Source organism: Neolamprologus brichardi, chromosome 3, assembly GCF_056152115.1.
Source record: "Neolamprologus brichardi isolate AB-2024 chromosome 3, ASM5615211v1, whole genome shotgun sequence".
Taxonomy (NCBI): Eukaryota; Metazoa; Chordata; class Actinopteri; order Cichliformes; family Cichlidae; genus Neolamprologus; species Neolamprologus brichardi.
Window position 1 is genome coordinate 60435669 of NC_142106.1, and position 16637 is coordinate 60452305.

Here is a 16637-nt window from a genome sequence, read left to right on the forward strand (position 1 = left end):
AGCTAGTGCTAGGTAGGCTGATGCTAGCAGCTAATGCTAATTTGATGTGAATTAGCATTACATTAGTGAGGAGTTAATACTACGTAGACTGCCATTAGTGGCTAATGCTAATTTTAGGTGAATAGGAATTGGAAGCTAATGCTAATACCATATTTTCTTGCTTTATAACAATGTGACCATATAATACTTAGCTAATGCTAATTTGAGGTAAATTAGCATTATTCCCTTATGCTAACAATGTTTTTTCTTACTTTTTAACAGTACGAGTAGCTAATGTGAACACGTTTTTTATTTAATTTTAACTTTTCCCCTGCGATGTGAAGAGTTAATTCTAAATAGGACGCCAATAGTGGCTAATTCAAATTTTAGATGAAAAAGCATTAGAAGCTAATGCTAATACCATATTTTCTAGCTTTATATCATTATCAGTAGCTAATGCTAGGTACGTAGCCATTATTAGCTAATGCTAATTTAAGTGAATTAGCATTATCCACTAATGCTAACAATGTTTTTGCCAACTCTTTTCCCTTGCATTATAACAATATAAGCAGCTAATGCTAAGAACTCTACTATTATTAGGTAATGCTAATTATTATGTGTGTTAGCATTATCCGCTGCTGCTTGCAATGTTTTATCTTACCTTTTAACAATATCAGCAGCTAATGCTAACACTACTTTAATTTCAGTTAAGCCTATTTAGCATTAATTAACTTCATTTAGCATTAAGAGGTTTATGCTAAATAGCCTACCATTAGTGGCTATTGCTAATTTTAGGTGAATAAGCATTGGCAGCTAATGCTAATACCATATTTTCTTACTTTATAACAATGTGACCAGCTAATGCTAAGTATGTTGCCGTTATAAGCTAATACTAATTTGAGGTGAATTAGCATTATCCGTTAATGCCAACAATATTTTTTTCTTACTTTTTAACAATATGAGTAGGTAATGTGAACAACTTTTTTTCATTTAATTTTAACTTTTCCCCTGCGATGTGAATAGTTAATGCTAAATAAGACGCCATTAGTGGCTAATTGTAATTTTAGATGAAATATCATTAGCAGCTAATGCTCATATTGTTCTCCTTTGCTTTGTAAGAATGACAGCAGCTAATGATACGAAGTCTACCATTATTAACTATTGCTAATTTGATGTGAATTAGCATTATCCGATAATGGTAACCCTTTTCCACTTCATTATAACGATGTCAGGAGTTAATGCAAAGTAGGCTGCCATTAGGGGCTAACTCTAATTAGGGGTGAATAATTATTAGCAGCTAATGATAATATTGTTTTCTCATTCCTTATAACAACTTGAGCAGCTAATGCTAATTTGATGTGAATTAGCATTATATTATTGAGCAGTTACTGCTAAGTAAGCTGCCCTTATTAACCAATTTTACGTTGACGTGAATTAGCATTATGCGCTACTGCTAATACTGTTTTCCCTTACTTTTCAACAATGTGAGCGGCTAATTCTATGTACGCTGTTGTAAATAGCTAATGCTAATTTAATGTGAGTTAGCATTATCCAATAATGCTAACACTGTTTTCTCTTACTTATTAAAAATGATAGTAGCTAATACTAATACTCTTTTCCATTGGGTGACAACGAAGTGAGGAGTTAATGCTAAGTAGGCTACTATTAGCAGCTAAAGCTAATTTGAGGTGAATAAGCATTAATAGCTAACGCTAACACCCGTTTCTCTTGTGTTATAATGATGTGAGACGTTAATATTGTTCTCAAACAATAGAGTTAGAGTAGAGTTTCCTGTAAGCTTCCATTTCCAAATGTTAGCTGCTCCTGTCTGCCTCTTTGTCACACACACAGAGTGAAATGATTCACAGCCTTGTTTCATCCTTCTGTCAGTGTCACTGACTGTCACTGTGACTGTGGACATACAGCATGGGAAACATACACATGGCTGACACTTTATTAGGTACACAGTGCCCACTATCTCAGGTATAGTACACCTGTGACCTAATAAAGTGTATCTAAAGTTACAAAATGTTGTCTTTGTCGAAATATTTATGGACCTAACTGTAGGTCTACTTTTAATGAAACTCTCAACATGACTTATCAGTTATCATTAATGTTCCTGCAAACAGACTCCTTGGAGACCCGCTACATAAATATCCATGTACTATCCAGCAAGACTAGTGTGTTTGTCCGTGGAAATATTCCTGCATGTGTGATTGTTCATGTCTCATCTGCAGGAAACAAACGGGAAGTGAGTGAAAGACACAGGAAATGTTTCCAGCTCTTCCTCCTCTATCAGACATTCTCTCCATACCTGAGAGTGTCCAGTCTCCAGCCTGGATCCTTCAGTCCAGCCGACAGCAGCTTCGTTCCTGAGTCACCTGGATGATTGTAGCTCAGGTCCAGTTGTCTCAGATGGGAGGGGTTGGAGCTCAGAGCTGAGGCCAGGGAAGTACAGCCTTCCTCTGTGATCAGACAGCCTGACAGACTGCAGACACACAAAACAACAATCCGTCTATTATCCATCTCTATGGCAGCATAACTAAGGGATGGTTCAGGGTCACCTAATCCAGCTGTAACTATAAGCTTTATCAAAAAGGAAAGTTTGAAGCTGATCTTCAAAGTAGAGAGGGTGTCTGTCTCCTGAACTCAAACTGGGAGCTGCTTCCACACCCAGTCCAACATAGCCAGGCTTTCTTTGCTGCTTTGACAAAACCTCAAATCCCAGTCAGAGATTGATGAGCATCATCACAGTGATGATCATTTCTCTGTTAACCCAGGCTTTCTGCTTCAGGATCTGTGCACGCTCACAGAACAAGGAGTACTTTAGAGCTCTAAAACTGGAACTGACACATATTTAAACTCTACATGTTACTCAGTACATTCAGTTCTGACACTCGCCCACAGTCCAACAAAGGAAACATGGAGATCACATCAGTTTGTCACCAAAGTCTAATTATTCCAGAGGGCAGTGTTGATACTACTAAAGTTATTTTTAAGCAAAGTTGAGTTTTTTATCGTCGGAGTACTTCAAGTCTGAAGTATCACTTAAATGCATTACACGCTGTTGATGGCAGCAAACAAGCCACCCAAACAAACAGCGGTGAGAGGCTTGGTCAGACTACGTAGGATCAGCTTGTGGGAGGAGTCTAGATAAACCAAAGAAAGACAACCTAACAAACGCCACAGTGAAGTGAGTAGCTACAAACTTCAGGCCGATTAGTGTTGTTGAAGAAGTTGGTCTGAGGAACGTTCTTAGGATCAACAAATGACGGCATGTATGACCCTCCCTCAAGACGCACCATCACAAGAAGAACAAATGAGCTGTAGAAAAAGGAGAGACTATGAAAGCCACAGCGTTACAACGTGCACCAGCTGTTGGTCTCTCTGGAGACTACTGGACGTAGCTGGGTAACCATGGTTACTTGGGAGTTACAGTACATGATATTAATGAAGAGTGGGAGCTGCGTTCTATAGCAAACAATTTGTTATGAGGTAATCAGCTGATCTTACTTTAACCGCAAGCCCTTCACAATAATTGCAAAGCCTTTATTTTGTACAACTACCATCAGTTCGTCTGTACTGATGGTAACTTAAAGTCACACTAATGTCGTTTAGTTTCTATAGTGTATGTAGTAGAAGTATACTACAGTACTCTGATCACTGATAGGATAGATTTATGTAGATATACACCTTTGTGTTTAACATTACTGCATTCTAGTACTGTGATCTTTGTCCTTATATATGGTTATGTTCGCTATACTGATGTATGTACATATATGTACATGCATATATATGTACATACATATAACTGGATATGTAACTTATCTATTCATCTTATTTGTCATGTATTTGTATTGTGTACTTCCTTTTTCTAAGAAACCACACACGTGATCACAGCCACAAGAATCAATCAGTGAAAGAATAAAGTGCCTCAATCCAAACCTTAAGCTCCTTATTCCACACGCTGGGATCATTTGGCCTTCAGTGGTGTTCTGGCTGAAACACCGGAGTGACCGTAGTGCTAAAGAGTGAATCGGACACACCAGTGTCATCCCTGATATCTACACTACATTTAATCGTCCTTCAGCTTGTGGCTGCCGTTAGCTGATCTGCTAGTTAGCCGGTGTGCTAGTTAGCTGGTGTGCTAGTTAGGCAGTGTGCTAGTTAGGCAGTGTGCTAGTTAGCTGGATCGCTAGTCAGCTGGTGTGCTGACCAGCGAACCGGTAGGTTACAAGATGAGCTTGTCTGTCTGATGAGTCAGCTCTCTCTGTCTTGGTCGTTGTGTCCTTGGGCAAGACACTTCACCTACCGCTTACTGGTGATGACCAGAGGGGCCGATGGCGCGATATGGCAGCCTCGCTTCTGTCAGTCTGTCCCAGGGCAGCTGTGGCTACAAATGTAGCTTGCCTCCACCAGTGTGTGAATGTGAGAGTGAATGAATAGTGGAACTGTAAAGGGTCTTTTAGGGTCTCGAAAAGCGCTATATAAATGCAATCCATTATTATTATTAAGAGCATCTTTAGGCCTGACTGTGCTCATTCTTCCTCCAACCTCTCCTTACCAAAGATAACAACTACATCAGTATGAGCTCAATAACAATTTCTGCAATTCAATTGAGGACATTCATTTTTAAACCTTGTGTAAAATGATAAAACCTAAAAGTCTGAGTATTATTCTTTGTGCAAACAGCTCTTGCAAGTTCCCCCGGACTTAATAATTAAATAATAATAATAATAAAAATAACCTTTCCTTTGAGCAGCTGTTCAGGCTACTAAACTCATCCCAGAAATAACAAGTGACACCATTAATAGTGGAGCTACCTTTAACAGGTGAAACTGATTTGACCTATAAGGCTACTGCAGTTACTTCTTATCAGGGTTAGTAGGGAAGACATCTGGATGAGGTAGCTAGTAGTAAGTAGTTAGTACCGGGCGAGTCCCCTCTTCCAAATCAGCACCAGAACCCTGTATTATCTACAGGGTAAGACTGCCTATATTATCAAACTATGGCCATTACTACTGTGATCATTTGCAGCCCACTGTGCCGCTCTCTCTGCTGGGATGAACCACTGGAGCTCACCCAGTCATCCCTTTCTTTCTCTCAAGAAGAAGTGAAATAAATATATTTATTATGTTACGAGTCTAATATTCTTTAAATCAAACTGTAATGAATAAATAAAGCAAAAAGATTTGGTGGCTCCAAGTGTTGTAGAAGAAAAGATAAACATCTCATTTTGAGAAATAAGCCTTTAAAATTAAATACTGTGAATAAAAAACAAACAGCGAACCAATCAGTAGTCGCCAACATCCTCCTAATTTCATTCTCAAAGAAATCAAATATATATATTATTGGCCCAAAGGAGCCTAAATCTTTAAATTAGGCAGTACATGAAGTATTTTTTTTAAATAAACAAAGACATGACTATAACAACTTTTAGTAATTCAGAGTCCAATTATCCGCTCAAATGTAAATAAAAGTTCACTTGACAGCTGTATAAAAGTTACCTGTTTATACAATAAAATAAATCACATTTCAAATGATCATCTGTGGAAAAGTTTGAATACTGACCTGAGAGTTTCCACTGCACACTGTGAACTCTTTAGTCCAGCATACAGAAGCTTCACTCCTGAATCCTGCAGGTCAGAGTTACTCAGGTCCAGCTCTCTCAGACTGGAGGACTGGGAGCTGAGGACTGAGGACAGAGCTTCACAGCTTCTCTCTGACAGGTTACAGCCACTCAGTCTGAAAAATAAAAGATAGTCTATACAACAAATCCTCATGTAGAGTTTGTTAATACATTTCACAACATTAAATCTTGACTTTCTATTTTTAAAGGAAACATAAACATACTAAGATATAACATCATATGGATGAACTTTAATTAATAATTCTAAAAACAAAATGTTTTCTGATCTGACCTCAGAGTATTCAGTTTACAGTTTAAACGTTGTAGTCCAACAGACAGAATCACTCCTGAATCCTGAAGCTTTCTGATACTCAGGTCCAGCTCTGTCAGACTAGAGGACTGCGAGCTGAGAACTGAGGACAGAGCTTCACAGTTTTCCTCTGAGAGTTCACAGATGTTAAGTCTGAAGATAAAAACATGAAGAAAGATTGTTGTTAAAGTGTAATCAGGGTGCAATAGCTTATTGTCTTGTGCTGAGCAGGTTAGTAAAACTTCACTGTAACTTGGAAATGAATAAAAATGCTATGAAACAAGGATAACTGGATAAAGACATGAACAGAAACAAACATCAAACACATAAACAAACAGAACTAAACAGAATACAAATTGATCTGACCTCAGAACATTCAGTTTGGCGTGTGGACTCTCCACTGCAGAAGACAGAAGCTTTACTGCTGAAGCCTTCAGGCTGTTGGTACTCAGGTCCAGCTCTCTCAGACTACAGGACTGGGAGCTGACCACTGACAACAATTTTTTACAGCCTTCCTCTGAGACGTTACAGCTGCTCAGTCTGAGAGAGAAAAGGAAAAAACAAAAAAACAAAACAAAAAAAAAAACAATATATCTGATCAAATTAAATTTGTTTATATGTTGAACCTTTTTTTAATTTTTTTTTTAAATTTTAAACCTATGAGACTATGAGTGCTACCAATCCAGTGCACATGATTGGTACCTTGATGGTACCTTGCTCAGGGGTAGAACAGGGTAGCTATTCGGTGGATTCGACCAATGACCTTATGATCATGGGGTGACCACTCTGTCTACTGAGCTAATAATTCTGTGTACACTATCATACAATACTAACTAAAACAATTATTTTTAGATAATTTTACTAATTCAATAATCATTATGCTCATTACCTGTGTATTGTGAGGAACACTGGATTTTAAACACTAGCTGTATAAAACTCTTCCTGTTAAAGATGCGTATAAAAGAGATGAGCTGAAATGCAGACTTCATGGAGAATGTTTGCTGTCAGGATATATCAAAGACAAAGCAGAGATCCATCCAGTCTCTTCCACTAAGCCCACAGAGGGACAGAAAACCACTCTCACTCACACCTGCATGAAGTTTAGATCACCAGGTAACCTAACTGCATGTCTGTGGACAGTGGGAGGAAACTGTAGAGGACCCAGAGAGTAATTCTGTGGGAAACCTGGTTATGGAAGCCTTACAGTTACATATGGTTACTGACAAGAAACACAACCTTAGAGGCAATTTCAGTAATGAAGACCGAAGTTCTACCTCCATATGAGATAAAAACATGACAGCACAGCAGAGATTTATATTTAAAAAGAGATAGTGTGCACTGAAAGTGAGATACAGACTTGAACGTAAATTACGAACATCAGAAAAAGATGTAGGTGAAGTCTGGCAGGTGAAGTTTGTGCATTAGAATAAAACAACCAAACTCCTGGAGTTGGAGACAAGTGAACAAGCTGAGGATAATAAACCTGTATGAGGGGCTGAAGCATCAGAGCTCATGTTCTTATAGGCTGGGTCTGGATTGTCCTTTGATAAGAGTTACAGAACAAAGTGGGTTTTAGAAATGCTGGAGTGAAACATTAAAACTACCATATATTTACTAAGTGACTGATGATCATTTAATTCACTATTAAAAAAATGTTACAGTGCTCTTTGAACTCAGCATTTCTGATTTATTTCCCATTATTTTAACAATGAAGCGATGACAACATGCTTACTTACAGAGCTTTGTTGGAGGCTTTGACCACTGGCAGCATTCTCAGAAGAGCCTCCTCTGAAGTAGAGTATTTCTTGAAGTCAAACTTATCCAGATCTTCTTCAGATGACAGTAAGATGAAGGTCAGAGCTGAGCACTGAGCAGGAGACAGTTTACCTGTGGAGAGACTTCCTGAAGTCCTGTGCTGTTGGATCTCCTCCACTAGAGAACGATCATTCAGTTCATTCAGACAGTGGATCAGATTGATGCTTTTCTCTGCAGACAGATTCTCACTGAGCTTCTTCTTGATGTACTGGACCGTTTCCTGATTGGTCTGTGAGTTACTTCCTGTCTGTGTCATCAGGGCTCGTAAGAGAGTCTGATTGGTCTGCAGTGAAAGACCCAGGAGGAAGCGGAGGAACAAGTCCAGGTGTCCATTTGGACTCTGTAAGGCTTTGTCCACAGCACTCTGATGGAAAGATAGTTTAAACATCATGGATGTTGTTTTTTGTTCTTCCAGCAGATTTTTTCCAGAGTTGATGAAGGTCAGATGGACATGAAGAGCAGCCAGAAACTCCTGAACACTCAGATGGATGAAGCAGAACACCTTGTCCTGGTACAGTCCGCTCTCCTCTTTAAAGATCTGTGTGAACACTCCTGAGTACACTGAGGCTGCTCTGATATCGATGCCACACTCTGTCAGGTCTGATTCATAGAAGATCAGGTTTCCTTTCTGCAGCTGATCAAAAGCCAGTTTTCCCAGAGACTCCATCATCGTCCTGCTCTCTGGACTCCAGTGTGGATCTGTCTCCGCTCCTCCATCATACTTGACCTTCTTCACTTTGGCCTGAACCACCAGGAAGTGGATGTACATCTCAGTCAGGGTCTTGGGCAGCTGTCCTCCCTCTCTGGTTTTCAGCACATCCTCCAGAACTGTAGCAGTGATCCAGCAGAAGACTGGGATGTGGCACATGATGTGGAGGCTTCGTGATGTCTTGATGTGGGAGATGATCCTGCTGGCCTGCTTCTTATCTCTGAATCTCTTCATGAAGTACTCCTCCTTCTGTGGGTCAGTGAACCCTCTGACCTCTGTCACCATGCCAACACAGTCAGGAGGGATCTGATTGGCTGCTGCAGGTCGTGTGGTTATCCAGAGGCGAGCAGAGGGAAGCAGTTTCCCCCTGATGAGGTTTATCACCAGCACATCCACTGAGGTGGACTTTCTTGGGTCAGTTAGGATTGTAGTTTTGTGGAAGTCCAGAGGAAGTCGACACTCATCCAGACCATCAAAGATGAACACAACCTGGAAGTCTTCAAAGCTGCAGATTCCTGCTTCTTTGGTTTCAGTAAAGAAGTGATGAACAAGTCCCACCAAGCTGAACTTTTCCTCTTTCAGCACATTCAGCTCTCTGAAAGTGAATGGAAACATGAACTGGATGTCCTGGTTGGCTTTGTCTTCAGCCCAGTCCAGGCTGTATTTCTGTGTTAAGACTGTTTTCCCAATGCCAGCCACTCCCTTTGTCAGCACTGTTCTGATTGGTTCATCTCTTCCAGGTGAGGCTTTAAAGATGTCTTCTTGTCTGATTGTTGTTTCTGGTCTGTCTGGTTTCCTGGATGCTGTTTCAATCTGTCTGACCTCATGTTCATCATTGACCTCTGCAGTCCCTCCCTCTGTGATGTAGAGCTCTGTGTAGATCTGATTCAGAAGGGTTGGGTTTCCTGCTTTAGCGATCCCCTCAAACACACACTTGAACTTCTTCTTCAGCTTAGACTTTAGTTTACGATGACAAACAGCAGCTGGAAGTTCTGAATAATAATAATAAAAATACAACTTTAACAATCACATTTTACAAAATGCTGATGACAATTTCTGACCCACTGAGAAATGACTGAACACACTGGTGTCACAAGTGTCTCATTTATCTAACAGCTTAAATCTTTAGATAAATCCTCTTACGTCTCTGCAGACGGTCAGCCAGCTCCTCCTGCTTCATTCTCCTCAGGAAGTCCACTGTGATCTTCACAAATGCCTCTCTGCTGCTCCTCTGCTCATCATCCTCCCTCTGAAACTCCAAGCACTGGGGCTTATTTGGATTCAGAGCCTTCTGGATCTTCTTCAGCTCGTTCTTCAAAAAAGTGATGATGTTGTCCTCCAGCAGCTGGAACAGAATACTTTATGAATGACCCACCACTCTGAACTTCAGTCTCCACAACATCCACTTCCGAACGATCAAGGGGCATATCATCCACAAACTCTTTACCAATTATAAGTTTGACTTTATCTTATTAACTTAGACATTCTCCACAACTCCATGATCCCAAAGCATGGATTCTGTTCATATGAATGCAGCGATTTCAGTGGGAGAAACATTTCACTGGTGTTCAGAGCTGAACTACCAACAGGTTGAGAATCAATTCAATTCAATTCAATTTTATTTATATAGCGCCAAATCACAACAAATGTCGCCTCAAGGCACTTCATAGATACAGAGAAAAACCCAACAATCATATGACCCCCTATGAGCAGCACTTTGGCGACAGTGGGAAGGAAAAACTCCCTTTTAACAGGAAGAAACCTCCGGCAGAACCAGGCTCAGGGAAGGGCGGCCATCTGCTGCGACCGGTTGGGGTAAGAGAAGGAAGACAGGATAAAGACATGCTGTGGAAGAGAGACAGAGGTTAATAACAGATATGATTCAATACAGAGAGGTCTGTTAACACATAGTGAGTGAGAAAGGTGACTGGAAAGGAAAAACTCAATGCATCATGGGAATCCCCCGGCAGCCTACATCTATTGCAGCATAACTAAGGGAGGATTCAGGGTCACCTGGTCCAGCCCTAACTATATGCTTTAGAAAAAAGGAAAGTTTTAAGCCTAATCTTAAAAGTAGAGATAGTGTCTGTCTCCTGAATCCAAACTGGAAGCCAGAAACTTGGAGATGTTACAGGTGACTCATACAGACAACTGGTCTTAAAGGTAGATATTACGATATTACGTATCTGTCCGATACTGACCTAAATTACTGGATCGGATATCGGAGAGGAATAAAAAATGTAATCTGATCCATTAAATATCAAAAAAGCACCTCACAAAACTTGCGACATGGCGTAACTCGGCTCATAACCATGGCACGTAGGAGCAGTGTGGTCACGTGATAGAGCGGCTGTGTGTATTTGCAGCCTCGCTACCAAACCGGCATTTCATCTCTGAGGAGGTTTTCCCAGAGAGAAGTAAAGCAAGTGTGTAAGTTCATCTCTGAATGTTTGTAAAGCATTCCCACGTCAAGCTTAACAACCGATATATGGAGCGACTGCCTCTTCTCTCTCCCTCCTGCTGCTACTTCAATCATGAAACTGATCAATGATCAGCTGATGTCTCTCTTCTTTGTTTTTGTCTCACTTCTCACCAGAAAGAGGAAACCAGCGGCTGAACAACAGCAGCACGTTGAAGCTTGATAAGCTGTTGTTAGAATTTATTTATTATTACTTTCTACACCAGGATCTTTTTCTACAGCTGACGTAACTGTGCAGGGGCGGATCTAGCAGAGTTTAGCCAGGGGGGCCGATAGGGCATGAACAGGGAAAAGGGGGCACAAAGACACACTTTTCTTTCTTATTCTCATTTAAAATGTCGAGCTTTTAATAAATAATTATCTGAATCTTACACCCAAAGTTTTAATCTGATGTAAAATATATAGCAGTCCATTACTGTATATAGTAACTGTTAAGTCTAATATACCCTAGTAAGCTATACTACTTTTTCCTTTGGGAAGATACCATCTGTGCAGTCTGCAGTTCTGTAGAAGAAAGATGTTGAATCTATTTAATTATTCTTGAAAAATAATTTATTTCTGTGCATTTTTTTTCACACTGCATCAAATTAAATTTGATTACATCGATTAATCATCATAAGGTGGAGGGTGGTTCCCTATTTTTTTTTTTTTGCTGGGAGTTTGCAACCCCATTAGTTAGGTTGCTTAATATTTCTGCTAAGTACTCTTTAAAATACCAGAATAGGGAGGATGGAGCAGGTTTAAGTTTATTAGATTGATCAGTTTTGCTGAACTATGAAATATTTTGGGTGCAGTGTATTTTTTACATACAGGTATAACAGAATAGCTTTAGAGTTGTTGTCTATTTAAACTTGAGTATGAACTTATACAAAATGCAGAAAGATATTAAAAAAACAGTCTTATTGATTAAAAAAACAGTATATCGGATTCATATCGGTATCGGCAGATATCCAAATTTATGATATCAGTATCAGATATAAAAAAGTGGTATCGTGCCATCTCTACATAAAGGTACACTCTGTTTACACATACAGATCAGTATTTAAGGTTTGACTCTCATCATCCACTCCCACATAGCAAAATTGGTATGGTCCGGATTTGGCCCACACAATGTGCTTACACGTGGCCCACATATTGCAAAGAATGACGGCCCTTTGTTGGCCCATATCTGGTTTGCCAATTGTGGCCCACACATGGGCCAGCACAAGGCCAGTTGCAGACACACTGGTGGTCCTTTGCTGGCCCATGTGTGGATTACCTCTGGCAAACCTGGTCTGGGCCACCAAAGGGCCGTCCTTCTTTGAGGTATGTGGGCCATGGGTAAGTTGTGTGCCGCCACGGGCCAGTTGCAGACACACTGCTGGTCCTGTGCTGGCCCAGAACAGTTTCAGCTCTGGCCCCAGATGTCAGCCTAATGTGTACCTTAATTAAGCCATGTAATAACAACATGTGCATAATAGTGCAAAAGTAACATGACGAAACTCTGTTCGGACAGTGAATGGACTGATTCTTATATTACTCAAAGTGCTCTACACAACATGCCACATTCACCCAACCACACACTTTCTCTTAACTGAGTGCTTCCTAACTACATTCATACACATTCACACTCACAACATGCAGACTGGAGGAGCCAGGGATCGAACCACTAACCTTCCAATCAATAGGAGACCTGCTCTACCGCCTGAGCTACAGCCACCTACTGGCAAACATGAGTAAACCCTCACTAGGTTTTGGATAAAGTGTACACTCACAAACCTGTCAAACCTGCATTTGAAACATTAGCTACCATAGCAGTATAGTATTGCAACATGGCATTTGGTTCTTCCAACTAAAATAGGAAAATAGGAACATAAATAGTGGCATCATTGCCAGACCTGGCCCACATCTGGTTGACATACACCCTGCCATGACACCAGTCAGTCAGAAGTGCCAGCTTGATGCCGGATCCCAGCCAGACCTGTTTTCTATGTGCCTGGGCCACATACACAAAACCACAATCGGGCCAGAAATGGCATGCTATCGCATAAACAGTGGCGTTATTGCCAGACCTGGGGCACATCTGGTTGACATACGTCTTATCATGCCAGAAGTCAGCCAGCAGTGCCGGCTTGATAGCAGATCTGGGCCAGACCTGCTTGCTATGTGGGCTGGAGCACAAACTGGGCGTCATCAGGACGCTACAACACAGAACAAACACCATCCCCACAGACACAGCAGCCAGGGAAGCAGAAGAACATCACATCAAGAAGGTCTGAGTAAATGTGAACGCTGGTTTGAGGGCGGAGTCAAGGAGGCAATTTACGTAAAAAGGGAAAGACCATCTCTGAATGGAGGAGGGGCCTAAGGGTACAACTGTCACCAGCTTACAATGCTGTGATTGCAGCCATTCCCCAACTCTCTGTGAACTGGACTCATGGGCATTGATCAGTGGTTGTTGATAAATGGTCCTGACAATATGCATACCAATGATCAAGGAACTGAGCTCACAGCCCATTGTTCCTTCAGTGGGCTGGTTTCAGTCATTATACAAATGTCCTGTTTATAAGATTGAAACCTGCAGTCAGCTGAGACTGAAGACGTTACCTGATGATGATGAAATGTTTCTCCCACTGAAAACATCCAGATGAACAGAATCAACTTTTTTGGGATTTACGTACCTGGATGATTGAGCATCAAGACACAACTCTGTGACTTTTCTCAGATGAATAAATCCTCTCCTCCAGCTGTGTTTACATCTACCAGCCCTGTGGCGCTGCCCAGGGACAATAATCTATGTGAGAGGTGAAAAGTCATACAGGTGTCTGCTCCTGCCTTCAGTTATTTTTATCTACTGTGTGTCAACTGGCTGAACCTACTGCAACTGTCTACTGTCTCCCTAAACTCAACAATGACTTATTGATCTATCCATTCTCTGACCAAAGACATCCTGCTGCAGGATGTTAACATAGCAGCACACTGATGATCCCACTCACTGTGAACAACACATTTGGACCTGATTTGCTGCTCTGGTTTACACGTGAACTTCCACTGCTGCTGTCACCAACTTGAGAGGCTCTACAGAAAAACTTGTCCATAAAAATAATAAACTACATTATAAGGACAGCATTGCTCAATCAACTCTAATTACTATGGCCATGTTATCTCTTCTAATTAAGGTACAGACACTCAAACTTGCTGCTTTCAGTGAGAAGTCAAATGTCTGAATATGAGCTGGAAGCTGCTGAGAGTCCTCCCTCCTTGCCGTGGGGTTTACTTTCTCTACTACTTTCACTATAAACACGCCCCTTTCATGCACCTGCAGAGGGCCACCAGCAGATGGAGCTGTCTTAAACAAATCCACTTGGATAGTTAGCTGTAGATGATTTTCTCAGTATGATTGTAGGACTTTGAGTTATTCTTTAGATTTATTTAAACTCCTATATTGTGCACAAGCGTTGAGCGACCATTAATTTCTCTGTACTTTTCATAAGAGAAGCCAGACTTTCAGCTAGTTTTTCTTTTTTAAGAGCTCAAAGTTATTGTAGAAACAGTTATTCAGCTTCATTCCCATTGATCTCGACTACAAACTGTTTCACTTTGGTTTTTGTTTAAAGCCTCGATGTTTAAAACGTTTCCCTGTGATCACATTTGCACCGTCTGATTTCAAAGTTTGTTTTCTTTTGGTCATTTAGTCCACAGAGTCCTTGGTGTTCTGAAAGGGACCTATAAATAAATGTATTATTAATAATAATAAAGTAGTTGTTGTACATGTACAGACCATAAATATGGAGTCCAGCTGTGTTTGATGCTGCTGGGCAGACTGACCACTGGGAACCTCTGAGCTCTGCTGCTCCACTCTGTGGAGGAACCACGAAGGATTAGATCAACACAGGATAAAGATCCAGGAGTTTCTGCTAAAATAACTTCATCTGAATCAAGTCTGTCAAGTTTTAGACTCTCAGATTCTGAAGATATATTTTCTGTTTTCTATGAACTTTCTTTCATCAGTGATGGAAGTGATGATGTTGCAGAAGCTCAGAGGAAACTTTGAGACTTCATCAAACTGATAAATTCACTCAGTGGAAGGTAAAACTGTGATGAACCATCAACTAATGCTCTCAGGAGGCCAAAGGTCCCTGAATGTAACTGTGCAGTAGATTCATCGAGTGTTTGAAACCTGACGACTTCCATATGTTTTCATTCTAACACAAGAAGTCCTTTTCTCATTGGTTTGATTTGAGTTTTGAGTTTTCTGAGTCTCGTATTTGGAGTCGAGTCTAATCAATGATCTGACAGAAGAACATTAAAAAGGATTTACCAGTGCTGTCAAAATTAACATGTAGGGTTAGGGTTAGGGGGTTCATCTGTTATCATAATTAACATGATAAAAATCTTTAACACGACACATCTGGAGTGCAGACTCAAAATCCCTGAAATGTTTCTATCAACGCACTTCGGGCAGTTTGTCCAAGTAGAGTTACCTTTGCACACGTGCAGATGTGCAGCACATCTGTTAGTGACGGGCAGCTGAACCAATCAGCTCAATATGGAAGATGATAAACACACACTGACCTCTCGATGGAAAGTTTGAGTATTAAAAAAATAACAAGATGGACCAGCCGACCAACATGAAGGATTCTGCACATTGTGACAGAAGGAATTTTCTTTTCACCGAAGCACTTCCAGCTTAAAATATCACAATAATGCAAAGCACTGATGACACAACTGCCAAGTGGACAAACTGTAGACCTGTTAATATTGTTAATAACATAGTTTTGGTTCCTCGTGTCAAAGACTTGAAGAAGAGTGACAGAGTGTGTTAGACTGCTGCATGATCAGTGCCACCTCGACAGACTTGTGAAGAAAATGATTGTTTTACAGATGGGCTCAGATTCAGGATCAGCTGAGGAGTTTGTGGCTGACAGAATCATGCACGTACAGAGCAGAGCCCATCATTAGCATGCAGGACTGTCCCTGGGGGGGTCAGCTCATTCAGGAGGTTAATCAATGTTTACAGAGTCATTCAATAAACATGTTAAGTGTGTAAATTTGCCCTTTTCTCTCGAGTCTGTTTGCTCATGAAATGAAATTTGATTAGTTTACATTAAAAACGATATTTAATCGTGATTAATCCAAATTAATCCACAGTAACCCTGTGATGAATCTGATTAAACATTTTCATTAACAGCAGTAAAATAGATTATAAATTATTATATATTAGTGCACACTTAGCTTTTAGTATATATGTTTGTTACAAAGTTGTATTTACAGGAGAGAAGCTGAGTTAAAGACTGAAGAAAACTATTCAAAGTCTCTTTGAATTGAAGCGTTTCACATTCTTTGTGTTTATTCTGCACTTACTTCATTACATGGTGTAAACGTCTGTTACAGGCTTAAATATAAAGTTGGAAAAATGTAATTGCAGCTATTGATCAAGTAATTGTGATGAATCATGATTAATGACAGAAAATTGTGTCATTAATTAGTCATTTTTTAATCTACTGACAGCACTAGTGTTTACTCTTGTGCCTCCAACTGTTTTATGCCCTTTCAACACCTTCGTGGTCAAAAGTGTACACGCACAAAATCTACAATAAAATCCTCATGCAGCAATAGGACAGACACACAATCCATTTATCTCTTTGTCTCAAACACACACACGTGTATTCAAAGCCTCGATTTGTTCATATTTCATTTGTTGTGTTTTTATCTTCAGCGTTTTCAGTGTTGGTGC

General features: G+C 40.3%; 2 protein-coding genes across 4 annotated transcripts in view; one reads left to right on the forward strand and one right to left on the reverse strand.

Annotated features, from left to right (window-relative positions):
* LOC148105994 (Fc receptor-like B) overlaps positions 1-16637 on the forward strand; it is a 385026-nt gene that overhangs the window by 183809 nt on the left and 184580 nt on the right. The gene's annotated exons all lie outside the window — the stretch shown is intronic.
* Positions 1-16637, reverse strand: part of LOC102777248 (NLR family CARD domain-containing protein 3-like) — a 1099208-nt gene that overhangs the window by 4795 nt on the left and 1077776 nt on the right. For 2 of the 3 annotated variants that reach the window (XM_087837886.1, XM_087837887.1), the window contains 2 exons: positions 5551-5724; positions 2294-2467 (listed from right to left, as the gene is read on the reverse strand). In XM_087837886.1, the coding sequence (XP_087694012.1) occupies positions 2294-2467; positions 5551-5724 (348 nt within the window). Of the gene's footprint in view, positions 1-2293; positions 2468-5550; positions 5725-5900; positions 6072-6284; positions 6459-7654; positions 9435-9585; positions 9788-14681; positions 14761-16637 lie in introns of all 3 variants that reach the window. The other variant, XM_087837893.1, reaches the window with a different exon arrangement.